Here is a 25,999-nt window from a genome sequence, read left to right as displayed (position 1 = left end):
TAGCCCAGGTCAACACGCTTTTATTGCCACTTCTGGCTACCCTCGCCCCAACAAGATTCCTACCTCTTACCCTGTAGGAATACTGAGCTCCGATGCAGGGGAATGGGGTGGGGGTGTTACCACTTCTCCTCTGCACACTGCCAAGTTAAAGAAAACCCTGCTTGCTGGAGAGGGAGGGCCAGACAGGGAGGAATTCAAGGGCATGTATGGCTCAGTCCCACTTCTGACTGCAGAGTATAGGGACCAGGGTTCCAATTTTTTTTCGAAGTAAGGGAGGTGGGGAAGAATTTGGCTGCTGTTGTACCCCGTGCCCTAGCTGCCATGTTTCCATGGAAATGAAGGCGGGGCAGGATGTAGCTCACTCTGACTACCTGGGAGGATGGCAGGACAGGCATTTGGTAAACATATCCCCCTCCACTCCTACCTAGCACATACGGCTGTCCCCAGCCGACCCCCAGGCTCGCTCCTCACTGCCTGCTCCACTCCCTTCCCTTCTGGAGCTGGTATCATGCCAAGTGGAGTCCAGGCAGGGCTGCCAGTGCTACTCTCCACAGCCAGGTCTCACTGGCACGTTAGGATCTAAGTATGTCTGCCAAGCTCAAGAGCATCCCTGGTAGAGCTGGTGGTGGCAGTGCCTCGGTGAAAAGGCAGCAGCAGTACCCCTCAACTCTGTGCAACTGCTGTTTCCCAAACAAAACTGAAAACATAAACCCAAACACTTAAGGGTATCACTCTGGCACAATGCTGAGGGCTGGGATGGGGGAGAGGAGGCGCATCCTCCTGAGACCGGAGCCACCTGTGCACCTTGCCTTCTGCCCATCTGGAGTTTGCTTCTTCCCACTGGGCTGTCACTGGGGGGCGGGAATCCAAATCTCCATTTGGTGCTGTTATCAGCACCCGCTGCTGTTGGTTGATGAGGCTTGCCAGTTTCCATGGTGAGGAGGTGCAGGATGGATTCTCAGTACCATGGGTCAGCCTGGTGCTGTTGGTTGTAGAGCTGTAGCTTGATCTGATCTTTGATCTGATTTACTAGGATCTGGGACAGCAGAATTCCCACCAGCTGGGAGAGGCAAGAAGGAATTGGGCCCTCAGCAGTGAGTGATGGCCTTGTTTTCCCTGGCTCGATCTTCCCAGTGTGGCCAGCACTATCCCTTTCCCTACCCCTCAGCCATGTCAGTGCCTGACACCCTCGCTGATCCCCAAGTGCCTTCCCCAAAACAAAGGAGTCTTTACAGAGTGTGTGGGACCAACAAGTCTCATAGGGTAAGTTACCTGGGGGATGGCCAGGCCTAGAGCCACACCACCAAGTAAGAATAGGTTGCTGTGTATCCAGTTGACCAACTTGTCAATACAGCCATTGGTGTAGATGACTTTGCTAGCTTCCAAGTAGTCAAAGGCCTGCATACCTTGGCCACACATAGTGTTGATCACTGCCTGTGGAAAGAGTTGAAAAGCCAGTTGGGACTCTAATGCCAATACCTTTTTGTTTGGGGCCTTAGCCGATGGGCTTCCCATCCTTCCTAAACTCCTAAATTGTCAGAGAATATATGTGGAGGATATTGGGTTGGAAGTTGCCAAATGCAGACTTCCCTTCCTCTGAGAGGTCAGGATCCAGGTCTCTTTGCTCTGGGTGGTGGAATAATCTGTACAACAAACCCCCAAGACACAAGTTTACTTATATAACAAACCTGCACAGGTACTGAATCTGAACTTAAAACTTAAATCTGTCCCTTCTGAACTCCATGTGGACTACCTGAGCATGAGGTTAACAGAAGCATCAGGTTGGGGTGAAGAAAAACACCTGACAGCTGTCCCACATGACTGATCCATTAAGCTAGGGGATGGGGATTCCCAATAGCAGCTGCCCCCATCAGAAAGTGACTCAGCTCGCTGCCCAGGAGGAAATGAGGTGGGATGCTGGCTCACCTGGTCAGGGGTAGGCAAGCAACAAGAGTAAGGCACAGAGCAGCGCTCTCGACTGGGGTTGTCTTCCGAGCAGTTGAAATACATGTTCTGGGACCAGTCCTTGTAGGAAATCCCTCCACAGCAGCTAAACTGCAACAAAACCCACCAGAGGTTAAGAATCACCCACCCCTCACACTGAGGTGACCAGGGGAATTCTCAGAGCCACCAAAAGTCTATAGCAAGCTTCTACTGGGAACTTCAGTTGTGTTTTAACACAGCCTTAAACTTTGAGCTCCAGCTTCCCAGTTGCCTTCGCCTGAAGATATTCTCACTTCTTAATTTCTATTACTTTGTATATCTTGTTATAACTTACCACTGTGCTTGTTGGTATTACAGTTGTACATATATTTTGTTTTACATACTCAGCTATAATCTTCTTTTTTTTTTTTTGAAACGGAGTCTCGCTCTGTCTCCCAGGCTGGAGTGCAGTGGCGCGATCTTGGCTCACTGCAAGCTCTGCCTCCCGGGTTCACACCATTCTCCTGCCTCAGCCTCTCCGAGTAGCTGGGACTACAGGCACCCGCCACCATGCCCGGCTAATTTTTTTGTATTTTTATTAGAGACGGGGTTTCACAGTGGTCTCGATCTCCTGACCTCGTGATCCACCCGCCTCAGCCTCCCAAAGTGCTGGGATTACAAGCGTGAGCCACCGCGCCCGGCCAGCTATAATCTTCTTGAGAGAAGTTTCTGGCTTTGCAGGAAAATGTAAGTGATTAAAAGTATTGGCTGAAATAATTAAATGATCAGTGCTGAAAAACTTCTTAAGATAGAGAAAACACAGGGGAGGAATCTTCAATATTGTGAGTCCATCATTACTCCAAGAGAGCAAACTGGATCTCAAAGTCAAGTGTCTATTGCACCAGAGGAAGGGGAACTCAGGACTTGTCTCAAAAGCACTTTTACTTAAAAGTTAACTTTTTTGGCCAGGCACTGTGGCTCACGCCTATAATCCCAGCATTTTGGGAGGCCGAGGCGGGTGGATCACCTGAGGTCAGGAGTTCAAGACCAGCCTGGCCAATATGGCAAAACCCCATCTTTACTAAAAATACAAGAATTAGCTGGGCATGGTTTGGTGGGCACCTGTAATCCCAGTTACTCAGGAGGTTGAGGCAGGGGGATTCACTTGAACCCAGGAGGCGGGTGTTGCAGTGGGCCAAGATCGTGCCGTTGCACCCCAGCCTGGGTGACAGAGCAAGACTCCATCTCAGGGGAAAAAAAAGTTAACTTTTTATTTTTTACTTATTTATTTTTGAGACAGAGTCTCTCTCTGTCACCCAGGCTGGAGTGCAATGGCACGATCTTGGCTCACTGCAACCTCCACCTCCCAAATTCAAGCTATTCTCGCACCTCAGCCTCCTGAGTAGCTGGGACTACAGGTGTGCGCCACCAAACCCGGCTAATTTTTGTATTTTTGGTGGAGACAGGGTTTCATCATGTTGGCCAGGCTAGTCTCAAACTCCTGACCTCAAATGATCTGCCTGCATTGGCCTCCCAAAGTGCTGGGATTACAGGTGTAAACTACCATGCCTGGCCTAATTGTTAACTTTTGATTCATAGCAGCCTTGTTCACAGTAGCTGAACGGTGGAAGCAACCCTTTTCTCCACTGGTGAATGAATGGATAAACAAAATGTGGCATATACATGCAACAGAATATTATTCAGCCTTCAAAAGGAAGGCAATTGTGGCACATGCTACAACAGAGACGAAACTTAAAGACACGCTAAGTGAAATAAGCCACTCAAAAAAGTATTAATACCGTGAGTCCCTTCATTTGAGGTACCTAGAGTTGTCAAATTTACAGACAGAAAGTAGAATGGTGGTTGCTGGAGGAGAGGAAAATGGGGCGTTGGTGTTCAATGGATACAGAATTTCAGGAGAGGAAAATGGGGAGTTAGTGTTTAATGGATACAAAGTTTCAAGAGAGGAAACGGGGAGTTAGTGTTTGATGGATACAGAGTTTCAAGAGAGGAAACGGGGAGTTAGTGTTTGATGGATACAGAGTTTCAGCTGGGGCAGATGAGTGTTCTGGAGATGGCAGTGATGGTTGCACAACAATTGAAGGTACTTCATGCCACGGATCTGTATGCTAAAAAATGGTAAATTTTACATTATGTAAATTTTATCACGATTTTTTAAATGTAACTTTCTTTTTTTTAGTCTAGTCAAGTGCAGCAATGAGAAAAGGGGAAAGAGTAGAACAAGGAGTTGGATCTGTAGCTGACTGTGAACAATCAAATGAGATAACTCACTCCCTTTGGACCAGCCTAAAATGTCACTTTTGAAGAGGTAATATTCAAGAATCTGCCCAGTTCCTCACCCCCTGTAGGTAACCACTTATAACACAGTAGATTACTATATATACTGTTCTGTGTCTTTAAAAGTACGTTTAAAGCACTCTGCTACGTGTGCTTTTTTGCCAAACCCCTTCCCAGAAGCCATTACCTGGCAGGTAATGAAGAGCCCCACAGGCATAGAGGGTGAGGCATCTCTTGGGATGACATTCACTTTTACCCACAGTCCCCCAGACCGCTGGCTGACCCATACCTTTTTCTGGCCAAAATCAATGAGGTTCTGCAGATCCAGGTCATCTCGGTAGTGCACAATGGCATTGTTGATGATCTCACTCACTTTCCCTCGAGCCTGCCGGAGACATGGGCAAGGAATCAGAACACAGGACTAATCCCTAACTTGCTCCTTCCTGCAAAAATAACAGTAGACAGGGATCATCCTTCTTAACTGAGTCTGCCTTGAAATCAGAACCGAGTCCTAATGGTGGAAGATAGCCAGTTCAGTTCCAAAGCCCATCCATCCCAGGGCCCTCAGGTACCAGTGGGCGGGAGAAATGCTGGACCTGCTGTTGAAGCTTTTCAGAGACACATTTCAAGATATTCCAATGTGTATCTATCTCTGAATGCTATTATCACAAAATACTTGTTGACTGATGAAAACAAACTAATTTTTAATTTTTTAGCAGAAAGTAGCTTACTGAGCTGAGGCACTGCCCTCTAGTGGATATTAGATAATTGCATCTCTTTAGACTCAAAACAGCCATTTAATACATCATTTCAGGATCTTACTGTAAGCCAGGAGGACTAGGAAATTCGGAATTAACTCAGTGGCTCTCGATTTCATAATTTTCTCCCCTCCCCATCCCCTCTCCTTTTCTCTTTTCTTTTCTTTTCTAGACACAGTTTTACTGTCGCCTAGGCTGGAGTGTAGTGGCGCGATCTCAGCTTACTGCAACCTCCTTCTCCTGGGTTCAAGCGATTCTTGTGCCTCAGCCTCCTGACACCCGGCTAATTTTTTTGGTGTTTTTTAGTAGAGACAGGGATTCGTCATGTTGGCCAGGCTGGACTTGAACTCCTGGCCTCAAGTGATCTGCCCGCCTCAGCCTCCCAAAACGCTGGGATTACAGGCATGAGCCACCGCACCTGGCCCGATTTCATAATTTTCTACCATAGTCTCTTCCTTCCTGCCCCACTACTTTTCTCAAATTTTCTTTCCATAGTTTTGTACTCCGCCCTTGGCAATCATTTGCCTTTTGGGAAAGGCATTCTGGTTCTTAAAAAGGACTGTCACTGAATGGCAGACTATTTCCAGATATGGTAAGCCTTGTTCAAAACCTTTTCTTAAGCCAAGCATGGTGGCACATGACTGTAATCCCAGAGGCTTAGGAGATGGAGGCAGGAGGATCAGTTGAGCCCAGGAGTTCAAGGCCAGCCTGGGCAACCTAGTGAGACTCCCATCTCTTAAAAAACAAAAACAACAACCAAAAAAAAAAAAAAAAAGAAAGAAAAAATAAACCTCAAAACAAAATCTTGTTCTCTTCCCCCTTCCTTCCTTCTGTTTATCTCAATAAACAATTTTTAAAAGAAATAAGAGGCTCTTCATATTGTCAGTGGTCCAGTTGATTATCGAGTTTGATTCTGTCATTTGCTATTAAAGTTTCTAAGTTATTTTAACTTTGTGTTTGTATAATTTACTTCCCTGTTAGCTTCTCAGACTGTCAGAGGAAAGCACCTTACGATCTTAAAATTCTCTTCAAATATGATGAGCTTACAGGCTATTCATTCACCCCTAATGAACTTTTCAACGGCTGATGTTTCTCGGGAAGGAGCTGTGGTTAATTAACCAGGCTACACATGGGCAGGAACTTCCCTTCCTCCCTCTGGGTCACACCTGAGGAGGCCTCCTGGCTCCCAGCATTACCTTGTCTGAGAAGACGAAGCCCAGGATCCCAGCGGCCAGCTGCAGCAGGAACACGGCGGTGAGGCAGAGGGAGAACTGTGGAGCAGCCGGAAGAAGAGGTGTCTAGGACCACTCATGGCAGCAGCCCCTCCCAGGGCCATGGGGATGCTAGGAGCTGCCAGGCAATTCTCCCAGATGCCCCACACGAGAAAGGCAGCTGCCTCTGGGGCACTGTCCTGGGGGGTGGCCACCCTGTGCTGGGTCACCCGGGCTGACCTCTGCACTGAGGAGTGGACAGCACAGGCCTGGGGGTAGGGTGGGACAAGGAAACCAAAGGGCCCTAGGAGGCTAAGAGGCATGATGGGGAGAGGGCCAGGGTCTTTCCAGTGGGGCCTTGACCACTCACCGTCTGCAGGAGGCAGATGTTCTCGCGGAGGGACCCAATGCAGCCACAGAAGGTGAGCAGGAACATGAGGACACCCACCACGATCAGCAGGATGGCAGGGTCCACTGCCAGGCAGGCTAGGGCTGCTTCTGGAGAAGGAGCCGGCCCTCAGCCTGAGCCTGGTGCCCACTGAGGAACCCACGGATGGGGTGGGAGGGTGCCCCAAACTGTTCTCCTTCCCCTGGTGGGGGAATCTCCAGTATGGTTGGATGAAGGTTAAGGGGAGGCAGTACCCCTGTCCCACGGGGAGAACCAAAAAGGGCCCAGAAGGGTTGTGGCATTTAATTTGAGGAACTAAAGAAATAAAAGCCTTTATTCCTGGGCTTAAGGAGGGGCTGCTTTCGCTCCGGAAAAGAATTAGAATGGCATTAGGCACACCAGCTTTGCAGATTCTGTTTCCTGGAGACTTGTGTGGTGAAATAGGAATGGTGGTTGGGTTTCTCCAGGACAGAGCTAGGGAGGGGCTAAAGCCCTTGATGACTCTCTGCTCCCAGGGGCCTATCTTCTTTCTCAGACACTTCCTAAGCCTCAAATGTAGGCATATCCTGGAAGACTCAGAGGGACTCAGGGAAATCCAGGGGCACTGGCATGGGGGGGGTCTGACACCTAAGTAGACCACGAAGACCAGGGAGGCTGCCTCCTTTAGCCCCATAGCTTATGTGTGAGGGCCAGGCTGAAGGAGGCAGAGGGGAAAGGGGCATGGCACAAGATGGGGGCAGGGAGGGAGAACTACAGCTCACCTGCATGCTTCATTAGCCGAGCGTAGACGCCCACAGCCACCATCACCATGGAAATCACCTGTGGAGACAGGGAACGAGCCAGACCCTGAGATTCTGGAAACCAGAGAGCCCTGAATGCCATGAGTAACCTAGGAGGGCAGGAGAAGGACAGCTTTCCTGGGACCCAAAGGAGAGCATGTTTCACCTCCCCAGTGATTCTGCTGATAGAATCTGTCACAGCTTTACCTCCATGAGACAGTTTTACCCACATCATATTTTTCATTATTCATTCAGTCCTCATAACACAATTAGGTTGTGAGGCAGACATTATGCCCATTTTACGGATGAGGAAATTAAGGCAATCAAAGGTTAATACTGAACAGTGATTAAGAATATGGGCTTCAGGCTGGGCATTTTGGGAGGCCAAGGCAGGAGAATCAACGAGGTCAGGAGTTTGAGACCAGCCTGGGTAACATAGTGAAAGCTTGTCTCTAGACACACACACAAAATAATAATTAGCTGGGTGCAGTGGTGTGCACCTGTAGTCCCAGCTACTCAACAGGCTGAGGCAGGAGGATGGTTTGAGCCCAGGAGTGCAAGGCTGCGGTGAGCCATGACTGTGCCATGGCACTCCAGCCTGGGTGCCAGAGTGAGACCCTGTCTCTAATAAATTGAAGTTAAAATTAAAAAGAACACAGTCTTCAGAGTGAGTCAAACTTGGGTACACAAAGGGCAAATTTCTGAGCCTCAGTTTCTGTATCTGAAGATGGGAAGTAAGAACAAACAACTGACAAGATTACTGTAAGAATCAAATAAAATAATGCATGGAAAGAATTTAACACAATGCCTGACAATAAATGTTATCTATCATTATTAATAGTTAACTTGCCCAAGGTCACATATAAATGGAAAAGTTTTGAATTCGAATCTATCTGCATCAAAGGACAGGTTTTATACCTAAAGCAGGCCTGGGCAGTTGCATACTCCCAGCTCTCTAACCCTCTTAGAGGTCAATATCGTGTCAAGTGCAAAAAGAAAGTGCACTCCAATGTGAAGGACTGTGTGTGAGTGCATGTATGTAAGCACTGGAACTGCCTTGGCAAAGGAACCTTTATCTTCACAAACTCTGATTCTAGTGTGGAGGAATAGAGAGGAGTTTAGATCTTTCAAATTTCCTGGCTTCTCCCTGAGAGAACAAACCCATCAGAGACTAATAGGAGACCCCAAAGGGGCCTTATCTGCCCCCCAGCCCCCATGCCTCCAGGGGTGCAGGGCAGCCCCAGTGCCTACTTCCCTTGGCTACCCTTTTTTGTGCCCAGTCTCCAGGCTGGTGCTAAGCAGCAGCTGGCTGTTGCCATGGCAACAGATGGGGCCAAGCTCTGGCAGGAGAGAGTTCTCAGCAGCAGGGTCTTGACCAACTCAGTGGGGAAGGAGATGGCTGGCTAGACACCACTGTCCTGTAAGACAGAAAGCAGCTGGAAAGAGCCACCGTGGAGCTTTGGTGGAAGAAGGGAGCTAAGCCCCCAGAACAGGTAATAGGGTCAGATGAGTCCCTCATTTTTCCCTTAGGCCTCCTTGTTGAAGGTCCTCTGCCATCTGGCAGGGGAGGGCAGGTGCATTCAGCAGTAAATGGCAAACCTTTATCTAAAACCACGTCTTCCAGAACTCTTCTCTGCCTGTATGTACAGCCCCCTCTTTTTTGCGGGGTGGGGGAGCAGGGTCTTGTGCTATTGCTTAGGCTGGAGTGCAGTGGCATGATAATAGCTCATTTCAGCCTTGACCTCCTGGGCTCAATTGATCCTCCCACCCTAGCCTCCCAAAGTGCTGGGATTACAGGTGTGAGTCACTGCACTCGGCTGGCCCCGGTCTCTTCCCACCTCACATCATTTGACCATGCCTCTAACTCAGGGCCCAAAGTGTTATTTGCCAGCCTTCATACTCTTTGTCCAGGAGGGAGGAAGCTGCTAGCAGAGCTGCAGGTGCCAGCTGGCGCCTTGTCCCACAGCACTGCCAGGCTCATGGAGCATGGGGGAGGCAGGGAAACTACATGACAGAGATGCCAGTCATTCCCCAGGCCTGGTGGCCAGTCCTCCACCAGAGTCAGTGAGCATCTCTGTCTGCCCTTTAAAACCCATCACAGCCAATTACAGTTCTGAGTGTCATTTTACTGAACTATTGAAAACTGTGTATCTGCTCTTGATTTCTGTTGTTTCCAGGCTCTCATTGTTTTTCATGTCAAATTTTCACCAGGGTGTATAATTTTCCACAAAGATGGTCTCTGATTAAATCGTAGCACAGCTAAAACAAGAAAGGCCAAACAAGCACTACTCACAATAGCAAAGGCATGGAATCAACCTAAATGCCCACCAACAGTATGGGATAAAGAAAATGTGGTGCCAGGCCGAACATGGTGGCTCACGCCTATAATCCCAGCACTTAGGCCAAAGCGGGCGGATCACGAGGTCAGGAGTTTGGGACCAGCCTGGCCAACATGGTGAAACCCCATCTCTACTAAAAATACAAAAATTAGCTGGACATGGTGGCACACACTTGTAGTCCCAGCTACTTGGGAGGCTGAGGCAGGAGAATCGCTTGAACCTGGGAGGCGGAGGTTGCCGTGAGCCGAGATCATGCCACTGCACTCCAGCCTGGGCAACAGAGTGAGACTTCATCTCAAAAAAAAGAAAAAGAAAATGTGGGGCCGGGTGCGGTGGCTCACGCCTGTAATCCCAGCACTTTGGGAGGCTGAGGCAGGTGGATCATGAGGTCAAGAGATTGAGACCATCCTGGCCAACATGGGGAAACCCCATCTCTACTAAAAATACAAAAATTAGCTGGGCATGGTGGCACATGCCTGTAGTCCCAGCTACTCAGGAGGCTGAGGCAGGAGAATCACTTGAACCCGGGAGGCAGAGGTTGCAGTGAGCAGAGAACATGCCACTGCATTCCAGCCTAGCGACAGATCAAAACTCTATATCAAAAACAAAAGAAAAGAAAATGTGATACATATATACCATGGAATACTATGTAGCCATAAAAACGAATGAAGTCATGTCCTTTGCAGCAACATGGATACAGCTGGAGGCCATTGTCCTAAGCAGATTAATCCAGGAACAGAAAACCAAATTCCATGTGTTCTCACTTGTAAGTGAGAACTAAACATTGAGTACCATGGCCACATGTACTTTAGAGTGAAGGGTAGGAGGAAGGAGAGGATGGAAAACTACTTATGCTTATTACCTGGGTTATGAAATATCACCCCATGACACATAATTTACCTATATAACAAACCTGCACATGTACCTCTGAACCTAAAATAAAAGTTGAAGAAATGGGCAAAGTAAAGAGATACCACATATCATAGAGTAAGTTAACTCTATTTATGGGCCTGTAATTACAGCAGTTGCTCTGTCTCTACCTATTGTGGACACAATAACGTCCCCTCAAAGATGTCCATGCCCTAATTCCTGGAACCTGTGATTGTGTTACTTTTCATGGCCAAAGGAACTTTGCAAATGTGATTAAGAATTTTGAGCTAGGGAAATTATCCCTGAGGACTCAATACAATCATAAAAGACCTTCTAAGAAGGAGGCAAGAGGGCCAGAGTCAGAGAAGGAGATGATGATGGGGGCAGTGGCTGGACTGCTGTGGTGCCATGGATGGAGGAATGAGGGCTGCCTCTAAAAGCTGGAGCAGGCGAGGAGGTGAGTCCCTCCTAGCACTTCCTGAAGGAATGCGGTGCTGCTGTATTTTAGCCCAGCGAGACCTGTTTGATTTTAGCCCAGTGAAACCCATTTTGGCCTTCTGGCCACCAGAAATATAAGAAAATTAATGTGTGTTGTTTTAAGCCACTAAGTTTGTGGTCATTCGTTACAGCAGCAACAGGAAACTAATACATAAATAAATCCAATTCATCTGCTGCTATGCAGATGGTACACTGAGGACCCTTAATCCATGTGTTATATGGTGGAGGGATAAGAGCGTTTATAGCCGAAAGCACATGCTCAACTTTGGCTGCCATTAGAATCGCCTGGGACTTAGGGTTGTTGGGGGAGAGGCTTAAAAAACTGCTAATGCCTAGGCTGCATCCCAAAACAAGTCGATCAGAATCTTTGGCATTGGGACCTAGGCAACAATATTTCTGAATGTGTTCCAGGTTATTTCAACATGCAGCCAAGCTTGAGAACCTACAAGCCTAAAGAATAATCAGCCAGGGATCTAGAGCCACAGATACAGGCCACATTAAAATCAAGATTAAGTCTTTAATATTATTATTAATATTTAATATGATCATTAATGATGTCTCTCCCCTGAGTTCTCAAATTCTGCATTTCACAGCTTGACCTTGCACACCCCCATTCCTGCCCCCACTTCCCACCCTGGATTCCTCAAAGCTACTGCCATTCCAAAGTTAGTGCTGCTGCTGCTGTTCATAGCATCACGTCTGGAGGTGAACAGAACTTTAGAAATGGGTTTGGCCACTCACCTCTTTTTATAGATGAGGCCAAAAGAGTGGAAGTAACACTTAACCAAGTGCATATGGGTGCAGTGCACCATCTGGACCAAATCCAACCTCCCAATCTCATTCTGGAACTCTTTCCACTATGCTAGAATTTTCTGTAAAATCCTTATAGCACCTCACAATATCACGAATGACCTCCTTTCACGATGAGGTTGGAGATAAAGACATTTCTCTTCTTTGGATACCTTTCACATTCCGACTAGAATGAAGCCTGGTTGGAAACTTTTAAGAGCTAGATGCAACTTTTAAAATGGCTGAGTCTAGCTTTTAGCAAAATGTATGTTCCTGAAAATTTGTCGGTCAAATTATATAAAATAATTTGCACATACCAGTACCATTAGCCCTATGAAAGGTGAATGATCACCTTGTAATGAAAATAGCCATCCCCTGGGCTCCTTGGAGAAGTGGCTGATTCTAGGACGGGGGCAGGAAAGGCAAAAGATGAGCCTAGGGCATCTTGTAGTGCCCCAAAGAAAGGAAATGCTCACGAAGAAACAAAAATGAATTCCCCACATCACTATCCTCATCAATGTGAGCATCCCAAAGGGACATAGAAGCCAACTGAAAGAGCTCCCAATAAAGAAATATTGAATTATTACCCAGAATAAAAAATACACATCTGTGGGCCCATGCTGATATAAGTAAGTGACTTAATGAATAGCGGAGAAAAGACAAATCTCCCACGTAGAAGAATTTCAAATAATTCATGTAGGTACTCCATCCTCAAAGAGGTAGAGCTTAACTCCTTACTCCTTCAGTGCAGACTGTGCATAGTGACTTTCTTCCAAAGAGCACAGTGTGGAACATGGTGAGAAAGGCTAACTCTACAGAGGAACCTGATAAACACTACTTCATCCAGGCGATCAAGGCCAACATCAACAATGATCATGTTGCTGAATCACTTGTATGATATGACATGATGTGATGTGATGACAATGGCACTTTACTTCTCTAGTCTTTTTCCCAAAAGCCATAACCCCAGTATTATAATGATGAGAAAAACAGCAGGCAAGTTCCAATAAAGGGACATTCTACAAAATACCTGACCAGCACTTCCCAAAACTGTCAAGGTCATTAAAAACAAGGTAAGTCTAGGAAATTGTCACAGTCAAGAGGAACCTAAGGAGACATGACAACTAAATGTAATGTAGGGCAGGACATGGTGGACCACGCCTGGAATCCCAGAACTTTGGGAGGTCCAGCGGGGAGGATGGTTTGAGCTCAGGAGTTTGAGACCAGCCTAGGCAACGTAGACCTCATCTCCACAAAAAATTAAAATAAAAACAATCTGGGTATGGTGGTGTGCGCCTGTAGTCCCAGCTACTTGGGAGGCTAAGGTGGGAGGAAGATCGCTTGACCCCAGGAGGTTGAGGCTGCAGTGAGCCAGGATTGTGCACTCCAGCCTGGGCAACACAGCAAGACCCTGTCTCAAAAAAAAGGAAGAAAAAAAAAGTAATGTAGTATCCTGAATAGGATTCTGGAACAGAAGAATATTAAATAAAAATGAAAAAAAAAACCAATAAAATGTAGACCATAATGATAATACTATTAATTACAACAAATGTATCATACTAATGTGTTAATAACAGGGAAATCTGAGTATGGGATATATAGGAACTCTCAATATTATCTTAAAATGTTTTTAATTGATATATGTAAATTGTATGTATTTATGGGATACATATGATATTTTGATACATGTGTACAATGTTTAATGATCAAATCAGGGTATTTAGAACATCCACCACCTTGAACATTTATCATTTCTTTGTGTTAGAAACATTTTAAATTTATTTTGAAAAATACAATATATCGTTGTCAACTATAGTCACCCTACTGTGCTGTTGAACACTAGAACTTATTCCTTCTATGTAACCATATGTTTGTACCTATGAACCAGCCTCTTTTCATCCTCCTGCCCCTGGATCCCAGCCTCTGGTAACTATCATTCTATTCTCTACCTCTATGAGTTTCACTTTTTTAGCCCTCAAATATGAGTGAGAACATGCAATATTTGTCTTTGTATGCCCAGCTTATTTCACTTAACATAATGACCTCCAGTTCTGTCTAAGTTGCGAATGACAGGACTTCGTTCTTTTTTATGGCTGAATAATATCCCATTATGTATATGAACCGTATTTTCTGTGTCCATTCATTTGTAGATGGACACTTGAGGTGGTTCCATTTCTTGGCTATTGTGAATAGTGCTGCAGTAACATGGGAGTGCAGATGTGTCTTCAATATATTCATTTCTTTTTCTTTGGGTAAACACTCAGTAGTGGGATTGCTGGATTGTCTAGTAGTTCTATTTTTTGTTTTTTGAGAAATGTCCATCTCTGTACTATCTTCTCAATTTTTCTGTAAAACTGTTCTTAAAAAATAGTCTATTACCTCTCCCCACCCCAATTTGTTAGTTTACACTTTTTATTTTATTTTATTTTATTTTTTGAGATGGAGTTTCACTCTTGTTGCCCAGGCTGGAGTCAGCAATAGCACGATCTCTGCTCACTGCAACCTCCACCTTCCAGGTTCAAGTGATTCTCCTGCCTCAGCCTCCCAAGTAGCTGGGATTACAGGCATGAGCCACCACACCCGGCTAATTTTGTATTTTTAGTAGAGACAGGGTTTCATCATGTTGGCCAGGCTGGTTTCAAACTCCTGACCTCAGGTGATTCACCTGCCTCAGCCTCCCAAAGTGCTGGGATTACAGGCATGAGCCACCATGCTTGGCTAAGGTAGTGGATCTTAAAATTGTTCAAGTGACAGAGCACTGGGAAGTCACAGTGCTCTGTTGGTGTACATTATAGATTTTGTCATATTCTTCTTTTTTTCTTTGAGGCAGGGTCTTGCTTTGTCACCCAGGCTGGAGTACAGTGGCACAATCAAGGGCTCACTGTAGCCTTGACCTCCTGGGCTCAAGCAATCCTCCTGCCTCAGCCTCCTGAGTAGCTGGGACTACAGACATGTGCCACTGACTGGGCTAATTTTTAAATTTTTTTGTAGAGACAGGGTTTCACCATATTGCCCAGGCTGGTCTTGAACTCCTGGGCTCAAGTGATCCACCCGCCATGGCCTCCGAAAGTGCTGGGATTCCAGACGTGAGCCACTGCACCTGACCTCTTTTTTAAACTTTAATACACTATTACTGTGACCTAATTTACAGTCCGTATGTAACTTTCCCTAATTACTCCCAAAATGTCCTTTGTAACCTTTTTTTTGTTTCTTATCCAGGATCCAATCAAGGATCATGCATTTAGAGATTAAATCTCCTTCAGCCTGGAACAGTCTCTTGGCTTTAATTCTTTTCTCTTTAATTTTCTTCCTTTGTTTTTGTTCTTTAAGACACTGACTTTAAAATTTATGGTAAAATACATGTGACACAAAATGTACCATTTTAGACATTTTAAAGTAAACAGTTCAGTGGCCTTTAGTATATTCACATGGCTGTACAACCATCACCACCATCAGGGTGCAGTGCTTTATCATCACCCCAAATAGAAACCTTGTACCCATTAAACCGTCACTCCCCATCCCCATCACCCCGTCCTCCACTTCCAGCCCCTGGTAACCACAAATCTGCTTTCAGTCTCTATGGATTTGCCTGTTCTGGACATTTCCTGTCATTGGAATCACACACTATGTGACCCTCTGTGTCTGGCTTTTTTCACTTAGCAGAATGTTTTTTCTTTTCTTTTTTTTTGAGATGGAGTTTCACCCTTGTTGCCCAGGCTGGAGTGCAATGGTGCAATCGCCAGCTCACTGCAACCTCCACCTCCCGGGTTCAAGCCATTCTCCTCCCTCAGCCTCCCGAGTAGCTGGGATTACAGGCATGTGCCACCAAACCAGGCTAATTTTGTATTTTTAGTAGAGATGGGGTTTCTCCATGTTGGTCAGGGTGGTCTCGAACTCCCAACCTCAGGTGATCCGCCCGCCTTGGCCTCCCCAAGTGCTAGGATTATAGGCGTGAGCCACCGCGCTTGGCTCACTTAGCAGAATGTTTTCAAGATTCATCTGTGTTGTAGCATGTGTTACAACTTCATTTCCTGTTTGTTTGTTTTTTGAGATGGAGTCTCTGTCACCCAGGCTGGAGTGTAGTGGTGCAATCTCAGCTCACTGCAACTTCTGCCTCTCAGGTTCAAGCTATTCTTGTGCCTCAGCCTCCTGAGTAGCTGGGATTACAGGTGCACGCCACCACACCCAGCTAATTTTTGTAGTTTTAGTAGAGGCAGGATTTCCCTATGTTGGCCAGGCTGGTCTTGAACTCCTGATCTCAAGTGATCCGCCAGCCTCAGCCTCCAAAAGATTACAGGCATGAGCCACCGTGCCCTGCCAACTTCTTTTCCTTTTATCACTGAATAATACTTGGTTGTGTGACCATAACACAATTGTTTCTCCATGCCTCCATTGGTGGACATCTGTGTTGTTTCCACCTGTTGGCTGCTGTGGATAGTATTGCTATGAACACTCGTGTAAAACGTCTTGTTTGAATACCTGTTTTCAATGTTCTCTATACCTAGGAATTGCTGAGTCATATGGTAATTCTATGTTTAATTTTTTCAAGGAGCTGCCAAACTGTTTTCCACGGCGGCTATGCCTTTTTACTTCCTCACTAGCCATGTGTGAGGGTTCCAGTGTCTTCACATCCTTCCCAACACTTGTTCTGACATTTTTTTGAACATCGACATTTTTTATGTTTTGGCCAACTGTTTTGCAGAATGTCCCTCGATTTGGATTTATTTGGTTGTTTCCTCACAGTTAGATTCAGATTACACATATTTGACAGGAATATTACACAGATACTGCTGTGTCCATCTCAGTGTATCATGTGAGGAGGTAAACATATTAATTTCTATTACAGAACTAAGGAACAATTTTACTAAGAGATGTGGCTGCTAGATGTATGTCTCTGTGTTTCATAAAACAATGCAGGCATACTCTAAATAAATTGTTTCCTAGTTTTTCATAATAGTTAGTTGCTACTTGTGCTCTTCTGTTTGCCTTTTGTTAGCACTTGCAGGCGGATAAGCAGCTGCAGGTACTAATGGTCATGGGAGAAAGGAGAAAATGAAGAAAATTTTCTTATCTTGACTTTTTTTCTTGCAAATTGGGAAAAAATAGTCATGATTTGATGTTTAAAAGGAAAAACCCTTATTCTAGCCCATAAGACAGTACTTCAGGGCCATCAGTAATAGGAGAGGAAAGGTTGCCGGGCCTCAACTTGAGGTCCTGAACAAAGGTTGTTCTCCTGGCTCTTATGCCCAAATGCCAATAATTACAGGCAAATCAGCTCCCAGAGTCCATCTCTACTGGATTGCATTTAAGATCAAGGTAGGGCCAGGCATGGTGGCTCATGCCTGCAATCCCACTACTTTGGGAGTGGGGATTACAAAGTGAGGAAGATCGTTTGAGGCCAGGATTTGAAGACCAGTCTGGGCAACATAGTGAGACCAGTCTCTAAAAAAAAAAAAAAAAAAAAAAAAATTAGCCGGGCACGGTGATGCATGCCTGTAGTCCGAGCTACTCAACAGGGTGGGGTGGGACGATTGCTTGAACCCGGGCAGTCGAGGCTGCAGTGAGCTGTGATCCCATCACTGCACTCCAGCCTGGGTTAAAGAGCAAGACCATGTCTAAACAAACAAACAAATTAACAAATAAATACGTAAATAAAAATTTTAAAAGGCCAAGGTGGTGTGAAAAGCCTTAAGAAGCAGAGCTAGGGAAGGCCCAGGAGACAACAGTGGGGCTCTGTTCATGGGATATATAGGAAATTTCTCCATAAACTAAAAAATATAGAGCTACCAATAATGATTGTCTCCTGCTCAGCTTTTTTCTTTTCTCCTTAATTTTCTCCCTTTGTTTTTGGTCTTCCTTTGTTATGGTGAGAATGTGAGCAAAGAGGGTTGAACAAAGGCTGGCCCTTCCCTAGCCAGTCCCTGTCTGCTTGCCACTCTCTTTCCTCCTCCCTGGAGGAGCACTCAGCCTCACTCTCCACGCCCACCCCCAGCAGGTGACCTCTAGGAGCATTTACAGGGACAGCAGTGGCAGTACTTTTTATTGAGTGCTAAGGACCAGGCGCCGGGCTAAACAGTGTCTCATTTAATTCTGACCACAAACCCAAGAGGGCGTTAGGATCTCCATTTTATAGAGCTGATGTTCAGAGAATTCCAGCAACTTTCCTCAGTTCACGTGGCTTGTGAGCGGCTGAAGTGGGACTGGAACCTAGGTCTGGATGTCCCCAAAGCCTTATGAGCTTGGCCACTTGGCTGCCTTCCTATCTCTGCCTCCCAGTACCCCCAGGATTTTGCGTATTCACCTCAGCCATCATGGGAGATGGGAAGCAGCTGCTTGTGGTTCCCTTGGGGGAGCAGCTGATTCTCTCCAAACGGGCTGGGGCTCAAGCAGGGGAAGGAAGATTGCAGCTGGCAGCGGGGACAGGGTGCCAGCAGGGCCCAGGAGGTGGCTTAGAGGGAAGTCTCTGGAACAGCACTATGAAAAGGGAAGGCATGGCGTTGCCACAGTGGGGCCACTCGCAGGCGTAGCTTCCAGGGAAAGCCCTAGCCTTGCCTGTCTTCCATAGTTCAAAGTCCGGGCTGCAAGAAGCAGTGGAGCCCCACTGTCTCAGGGCCCACACCCTCTCCTTAGAATCTCTTTCCCTCCTCTTTTGAAGGTGATGGTGGAGACAGCTGAGGATAAAGTGGTTCCCTATGTGGCAATCAAAACCCTGTCCCTGCTTAGAGGGAAGTGGGCAAGACAGTGGTCTCCACCTCTGGTTTCTCAGTCCTCCCTACCCTTATATCTGGATGAAGCCAAAGAGCTTTCAGCCTGTGGCCCCGGAGCAGGGCCACCTCTCTCCCTGCCCATGACCTTCATATACTGGTCTTTCTGTGCTGTCCGTGGCGCTGCTGTTATGGGTGTCTGAGGTGGCAGCTGTCCATGGGAGGCTGGCTCTCAGCGCTCTCCCTCTGGATTGGGGGACACTGTCCCCCTGGAGAGGAAGAGTCCACAGGGCTCCTTCCTCAACAATGTCTGGGGCCAAGCCTTTAGCATCTTCCTCAGGCCACGGCTGGCTTTGTTCTTTCAAGGTTAAGAAAGAGGAAGGCAGATCTGCAAGGGCTCGCAGTAAATAAACATTCAAACTCAAAGCCCTGGAGGGACTGGCCCAGCACTAGCCTCCTACAAAGATCTGAGAGGCACTCTATGTTTTCTTTTTTCTTCTTTTTGAGATGGAGTTTCACTTTTGTTGCCCAGCCTGGAATGCAATGACGCAATCTCGGCTCACTGCAATCTCCGCCTCCCGGGTTCAGGTGATTCTCCTGCCTCAGCCTCCCAAGTAGCTGGGAATACAGGTGTGCACCACCACACCCAGCTAATTTTTGCATTTTTAGTAGAGATGGGGTTTCACCATGTTGGTCAGGCTGGTGTCAAACTCCTTACCTCAGGTGATCCACCTGCCCCGGCCTCCCAAAGTGCTGGGATTACAGGCATGAGCCACCGTGCCCAGCCTTCTTTTTTTCTTTGTAAAGGCTGCTTGAAGTTTATGGTTTTCTACTTGGTACAAGACAAACAAAGCTGCTGGGGAGTTAAGAAGGTGTGCATGCGACCTGCATAGCAAAGGAGATGGTTCTTGTCTTCATTTCCCATATTTTGTAATTTTTGTAGTTTTTATAAAAAGCATCTGACTATCTTCAGTTATGGAAGCCAGCCAAGTCTATGGAGAAGACAGCGGTGGTGGGGGAGGGAGGTGGTGGGCTCTGCCTCCTAGTGTATCTGGAAGTATAGGATGAGGGTGTTGGATGGCAGAAAGGGCCCCTGCCACTTAGAGGAGGTTTTTGCCTGGCTTGATGCCTGGTTACTTCCTCATGGTTTTTGAGCCAGACGAAAAGAAATGGTGCTGAGAGTGGTCTGGGTGATTCTGAGCGCCCAAGGACTCCAACACAGTAGTCCTGGATGGTAGAGTGGATTTCTTGAAGAAGATGCCCCACTGGTGGCTTGGCTCAGCCTAGGGAAGACCTGGACAGGGGTCCATATATGTGGCAGCGGAAGTGAGAAAATCCAGATGCTGTAGACAGTGAGGAGGGGATGGCTGCCATGTTTCTGACCTGGCTTAAGTGGAGGGTTGCCAGGCCACCAGACCCACCACAGAGGAGAACACAGTTGGGTACCTCATCACCAAGAGTGCTCAAGGACCCCAGGTTGAGCTGCATCTTGACGGGCCAGTGTCCACGAGGAAGGGAGGACGGGCATCATGCCTCTACCCTGTGGGGTTTGCTCTCTCACTCGCCATCCAATAAACATTCAGTAAGCACCCGATTTATGCCAAACACAGCTGGGCACCGGGGATCCAGAAGTGAATAGGGCTGTGCCCACCCTCAAGAGCCCGAAGTCTAGAAGGGGAGATGGAAAAGTAAACACAATTGCAGCACAGGTAAGGGATGTGACAATAGAAGAATACAGAAGGTGCCATGGGAGCCCTGAGGCATGGCTGCTAGGGAAGCCTGGGTTGAGACACAGGGCCTGGAGGTCTGAGCTTCTGGGCTCTGCCTGACTCAAAAGCCAGCCAACTGCTGCCCTGAGTGGGAAAAGGACCAGCGAGGAAGGAGGTGAGCGGCACCGAATATTCCTGACAACACATGGCCAAGCTGATACAGCAGGCACCACCCCAACGTCTTATCTCTGCACGGAGCTGTCCTGCAGAGGGAGGTGAGGAGAGGCAGCTGCTCTGTAGCCACCCTAACTGATTTAAATACAACATCTAGGATCTTAGAGCAGCTACTCCAGGCTGTGGAATCCCCACAGTCAGTAACCCAGCAACACGATTCTGGGAAGAAAATCAGAACTCCCAGGTCAAAGGGGAAGTGAGATTTGAAACACGAACAGTAGGAACTGATCCCAGTCCCCAAAAATTCATTAGCTTTCTGAGTCAGACTCCAAATGCCCCAAGAGTCAAGGCTTCTAGAGCAACAGCAGACGTAGCCACCATCACCACCAGCACCAGTATTCAGAGCCCAGAGGATGCCGGACACCTTCCTAGTGGGTTCCAGGCACAGACACAATAACCACTGCCACGCGGCAACTCTAGAAGCTGGCCAGAGCATGCACTCTGCCTGCAAAGGGTATGGACTGACCATCATCTCATCCATAGGTGCTTCCTGGGCAGAAGAGCAGAATTTGATCAGGATGGTGGAGGTCTACAGAAAAGAAATCATGGGAAACAGTCCCTGAAGAGGAGCTAGGAAGAAAGATGGCCCCCCAATCTGGGGAAGCAGCCTTTTCTCTCCAGCTGTTCTTGTATGGAATATACCTGTGCAGCACTGGGTTTGGGGGAGAAGGGACATTCAATAACACCTGAAAAGTACTGTCCCTAGGAAGGGCAATCAGGACACAGGGAGATTCATCCTTAGATCCAGCTCCAGGTCTTGAAGAAAGAAAACAGTCCCCAAAATGATTCATTCATCCTTAAATAGTTCACTGAGGCAGAAATTGTTTCTCCTTTAGAGGAGAAAGATTAAGGTCAGAGAGACAGATACATTGGCTTAGGGTCACACAGTAAGTTGGTGCCAAAAAGATGCTGAGCCTCTTGTCCTTCAGTGTGCTATTTCTAGAGCCTCTGATTTTTTATGTCTACTGTAGGGCCAACAAGGGGCTCTATTCTAATTTGGGGTGGTGCTAGCTTGGCCACCCAGGTCTTCTGACCTTGAATGAAGCATTTTTACCAAGGTAAATGGGTCTGTGGAGCCAAACTCTCTCGTGGCTGAGATCTCTCAAAGCCATTTGTCCGACAAAAGGGGGGTAGGGTGGAGGTAGGCGGTAGGGAAGCTCGAGAAAAAAAAATGACCAGGAACACAAGTGTAACAGATGCACCCAGCTGTTGTCACTGGCGAGCACAGACAAGGATGAGGTGCCGATGGCTCCAAGGGAGACAGTCTCGGCGGATAAAGGAAGTCAGAGTGACGACCTAAAGTCCCTGAAATGCTAGTGCTGGCTCCGAGGATGGCACATCACTGGCCTGGCACACTCAGTGAGCACAGAGGAGACTTCACTGATACTTGCCCCTAGGTGGGGAGTCTCTTAGTACATCCCCCAGCACTGGTAGAGTGGTAAGGGATTTTCTTGTGCTTTTCCCTAACCTCCAGCTGAAGCAGAACCTAGGCCATGGGAACTTGGGTTGACTGGTTAACTACTAATACTGCCCATACCCCAGCTATAACAGCAGCCATCTGTGCTGAGGACTTCCCCCAGTGGCACTGTGGTTCAGTAGAAAGGTCACCAGACCAAGCTTGCTAACCAGCTGTTAGACCGTGGACAAAACATTTAACATCTCTGTGCTTTAGTTTTCTACATTTTATAGACATAAACACAGATGCTGGACAAGATGTCTTCTAAAATTTTTTTCCGGTTCTAAAACTGAGCATTTGATAGGAGCCCAAGTTTCATTTTCCCCAGGAGTAGGATGGCTGAGTGCGCTGTCATCACCACCCTATGGGATTTCTCTCATTTGTCCCAACAGGCCAGCACTTATGGGCTTTGTGTCTGCACTTCACCCCACGGGCCCTGTGAAACCTTTCCAGCAAATGGCTCAGATGTCTGTTCTGCTCCCTCCCCTAGGAAACATATTTTAGACTCAATTCTTCCCTCCTGCAAGTCTGAACTTTAGGTCTCCAGCTGAAGTGGGCAAGGATGGTGGGCTCCAGAAGCAGCAGCTCTGGTGTGGTAGGAGCCAGAAGAGGAGGTGAATGGGGGAAGGATGTCCCTATGTTCTCACACCCCAGGACCTCCAGGACTCTCTAGCCAGGAAACAGGGTCGAGCTGGTATTGCATGATCTGGTTCAGCTCAATTCTCAGCTTCAGCAGTCTTTCTGCCACCCATGATCACACCGGGTTGGATTTGTGGGGGAGTGAGCCAAGGCCTGCAGACATGAACATACACGCTTAGGTCGGTCAGGTCAACAATGAATGGCAGAGTGGGATGGGAATCCAGGTGTCCGGAGTCCCAGCCCAATACTTTTTCCACCCCAAGCAGAAGATTCTGACAGGACCCCTGGCCCTCCGGCCCAACACGGGGTCCTGTTTAAAGACACTGGTGATTGTCAGGCTCCAGGGGTGAAGTCTGGTCCTGAGAAGAGTGGCAGGAAGGGGGCAAAGTTTCGGGCAGTGCTGGGATGGGAAAGACATCTGCGCCTGGAGGCCATTCTTCCCAGGCTTTGGGGGGGTGTAAGTGGGGGTAGATGAGGCCTGCAAAAGGAAGAGATGATGCCCGTAACCCATCCTCTCTGAAGTGGTGGAGGGAGAGGTTTGGGTTTTGCCTTCCTCTTCTTTCTTTGCCAGCTGGGCCTCCAGGACCCCAGGCCTGAAAGTCACCCGCCACCCCCGACCCCCATCATGAATGTGTCAGTGGGTCTGCCTTGGGCCAACAAGCTCCCTCAAACCCACATTTCTAGCCTAACACAGACCCTCCTCAGACGCCCCGAGAATACCCATCAGTCTTTACTGATTCCCTGGCATACCCTCCTCCCTACAACGCCCCCTGCAGACGCGGCGTCCCCGGGGTGTCCCTCCCCAGGATAAATTCCCCCAAAGTGCCGTCAGCCAAGAAAACTCGGCAGTGCGGCTCCCGCGCGTGGGGCACCCCGGGCCACCCTTCCACCCCGCGGGGAGACCCCGCCGCCCAGGTGCCCTCGACCCCGAGACTCACCCAGAAGAGCATGTTGAAGAAGAAGAGCAGGTATTTCACCAGCGGGCTGACGAAGGAGAACTCCTCCCCGGAGGCGGCCGGCGCCCGGGGTCTCCGCGCCATGGCCCCGCCGCCGCCGCCGCCCCCGGGGGCCTATTTCCCAGCGGCTGCCGGCCGGCCTGTGTGCCCCGCGCCCGGGGGCATGAGCCGAGCCGCGCCGCGCAGGAGCCCAGCCGGCGGGGGAGCCTGCGCTGCGGCGGGAGGCCCCCGAGCAGGGGGGCCAGGACCGGCGCGGGCCGGGGAACGGCGCCTGGAGCTGCTGGAGCCGCTGCGGGCAGCGCGAGCGGCCGAGACTCCGCCGCGGCCGCAGGACCAGCCCGGCCAGCCCGGCGCCCAGGAAACCCGGCCCGCCCCCGGCCCCTCATTGGCGCGACGGCTGGAGCCCGACTTTCCATTGGCTCGTGGCTGATGTCACTAAGTATCCAGCCATCCCTCTCCACCGAGAGTCGGGGGAGACACCTGTTTTGAGAGGGATAACTTGTTAAAGGGTCAGCGGTTCTGCCTCTCCCCTACCCCTAAGGGAAAGCATCCAGGCTGCAGCTGTTCAAAGGAACAAGAATGACGAGAAGGAATGCACAGTGCATCCCACACCCACGTCCTCCGCCCAGTTGCTGTGCACATATGCAAACACACATACATTAAAATCAACAAGTACGCACACCGTGTGTTGAGCAATGCGCCGAAAGCTCTGGGAACACGGGAGAACAGAAACAATCCCTGCGGAATGACAATAAAATCAGGGAGACAAAACTAACCTACACATAGCAATTAGACCAAGAGTAGATGCAATCCTGTTTAGAAGCTATACATTTTAAATGCTTATTTCAGAAGCTCTACAACCTAACAGTGGAAAATTGGAAACATCACCGCCAATCCCGCCATCCTAATTCATTGCTGTCTCAATTCCCGCCCCCGCAGCCCCTCTTCCCTTGGTCTACTTGCAGACACCGTTTTCAACATGCTGATCCGGCACACACAGGTTGAGTGCAGTGTAGCTGGGGAACATATTATGCTGGCTACCCTAAGTAATCCAAGCGTGAACCTCGGGGAGGGATTGATTCCACCATAATTAGCTGCGTGAAAGCTGCAAGCTACTTAATCTCTCGGAGCCTCAGTTTGTTTAATGTTAAATGGGAGAGTCCTGACCTAGATGTCGATTTGAGGATTAAATGAGATAATGCATGTAGCTCACTTAGCACATGGCTGGCACATGGAAGGCTCATCAAAGGCATTACAGTATTTCGTTTTAGCAGAATTTAGAATCCAGTGTAGAAATATGATAACTGCACAAATAATTATAATACGTTTGGTAGAAGGTTAGTGAAGATAGCGTGGCAAGTGAAATTAGGGGAGGATGGGATTTAGAATAGTAGAGACGGAGGGGAAACATAATCCAGGTGGATTTTAAAAAAAGGGTGAACCAAAGCCTGGAGGTGCAGAAGCATGCCATGTGTTTCGTGCAAAATAAGCAGACCGCTGTGGCTGGAGCACAGGGTATGCTTGGAATAGCAGTGGGACATAATGCTGACCGATACCGTTACATGTGGAATTGTGTTAAAATTGCGGAAGTAATTGAATATCAGATTGGGGAGTTAGTGCTTAATTGACATGGAAATAAGAGTTTTGGAGAAAGGGATGATGGAAAACCCACGGTTTTCAGTTGGAGTGGGAAAGAGGCTGGAGAGAGAAAGACTTGTTAGAAGCATGCTGCTCATCATCCAGATAATCAGAAATCGGAACTTATTTAGGAGTAATAGACAGAATAATAGATGGTTAGGAGAGGATAGAAGGGAAGGCATTGGCAAGATAGAATCTCTAGGGCTAGGCTGTGGTGACAAGCAGGCATAACAGGAGCACCGAGTGGAGGTTAAAGAAGGCAGTCACAGCCAGGTTACTGGGAGATTACTGGCCATTAACAGGTTAAGTGACACTGGAGATCAGTTTTAGTATGAAGCAGGTAGGGTGGGCAGAAGTCATTTTACAAGAGGTTAATGAGTGAATGGGTAGGTGCCCATTTTCAGATGTTAGAGCGGGGAGGATAAATAAATAGACCAAAATGCTGAATGTTTCTATTAGATGATCTTCCAGAAATCAGTTTTATTTTTTTGAGATGGAGTCTCACTCTGTCGCCCATGCTGGAGCGCAGTGGCCTGACCTCAGCTCACTGCAACCTCCGCCTCCCTGGTTCAAGCGATTCTCCTGCCTCAGTCTCCCAAGTAGCTGGGATTACAGGTGCCCGCCACCAAGCCTGGCTAGTTTTTGTATTTTTAGTAGAGACGGGCTCTTACCATGCTGGCCAGGATGGTCTGAACTCCTGACCTTAGGTGATCCACCCGCATGGGCCTCCCAAAGTGCTGGGATTACAGGCATGAGCCACTGTGCCCGGCCAAGAGATCATTTTTAACTGAGACAGGAAGAAGAAGGAAG

General features: G+C 48.0%; 1 protein-coding gene across 2 annotated transcripts; it reads right to left on the bottom strand.

The window, feature by feature from the left end:
- On the bottom strand, positions 1 to 23,909 carry TSPAN33 (tetraspanin 33). Of its 2 annotated transcripts, none has more exons than XM_003261315.4 (8): positions 23,534 to 23,909; positions 7,340 to 7,397; positions 6,561 to 6,688; positions 6,176 to 6,250; positions 4,511 to 4,606; positions 1,927 to 2,055; positions 1,273 to 1,434; positions 1 to 1,060 (listed from the first exon to the last, which is right to left on the bottom strand). In XM_003261315.4, exons 1-8 carry the CDS (start codon positions 23,633 to 23,635, stop codon positions 959 to 961), a joined length of 852 nt encoding a protein of 283 aa, XP_003261363.2. In that variant the 5' UTR covers positions 23,636 to 23,909; the 3' UTR covers positions 1 to 958. The 2 variants fall into 2 exon arrangements, with proteins under 2 accessions (XP_003261363.2, XP_030681962.1); XM_030826102.1 differs by having other exon boundaries at positions 6,561 to 6,685; positions 23,534 to 23,890.
- Positions 23,910 to 25,999: the final 2,090 nt, after the last annotated feature.

Source organism: Nomascus leucogenys, chromosome 13, assembly GCF_006542625.1.
Source record: "Nomascus leucogenys isolate Asia chromosome 13, Asia_NLE_v1, whole genome shotgun sequence".
Lineage (NCBI taxonomy): Eukaryota > Metazoa > Chordata > Mammalia > Primates > Hylobatidae > Nomascus > Nomascus leucogenys.
This window is presented reverse-complemented; position numbering and strand designations above follow the sequence as displayed.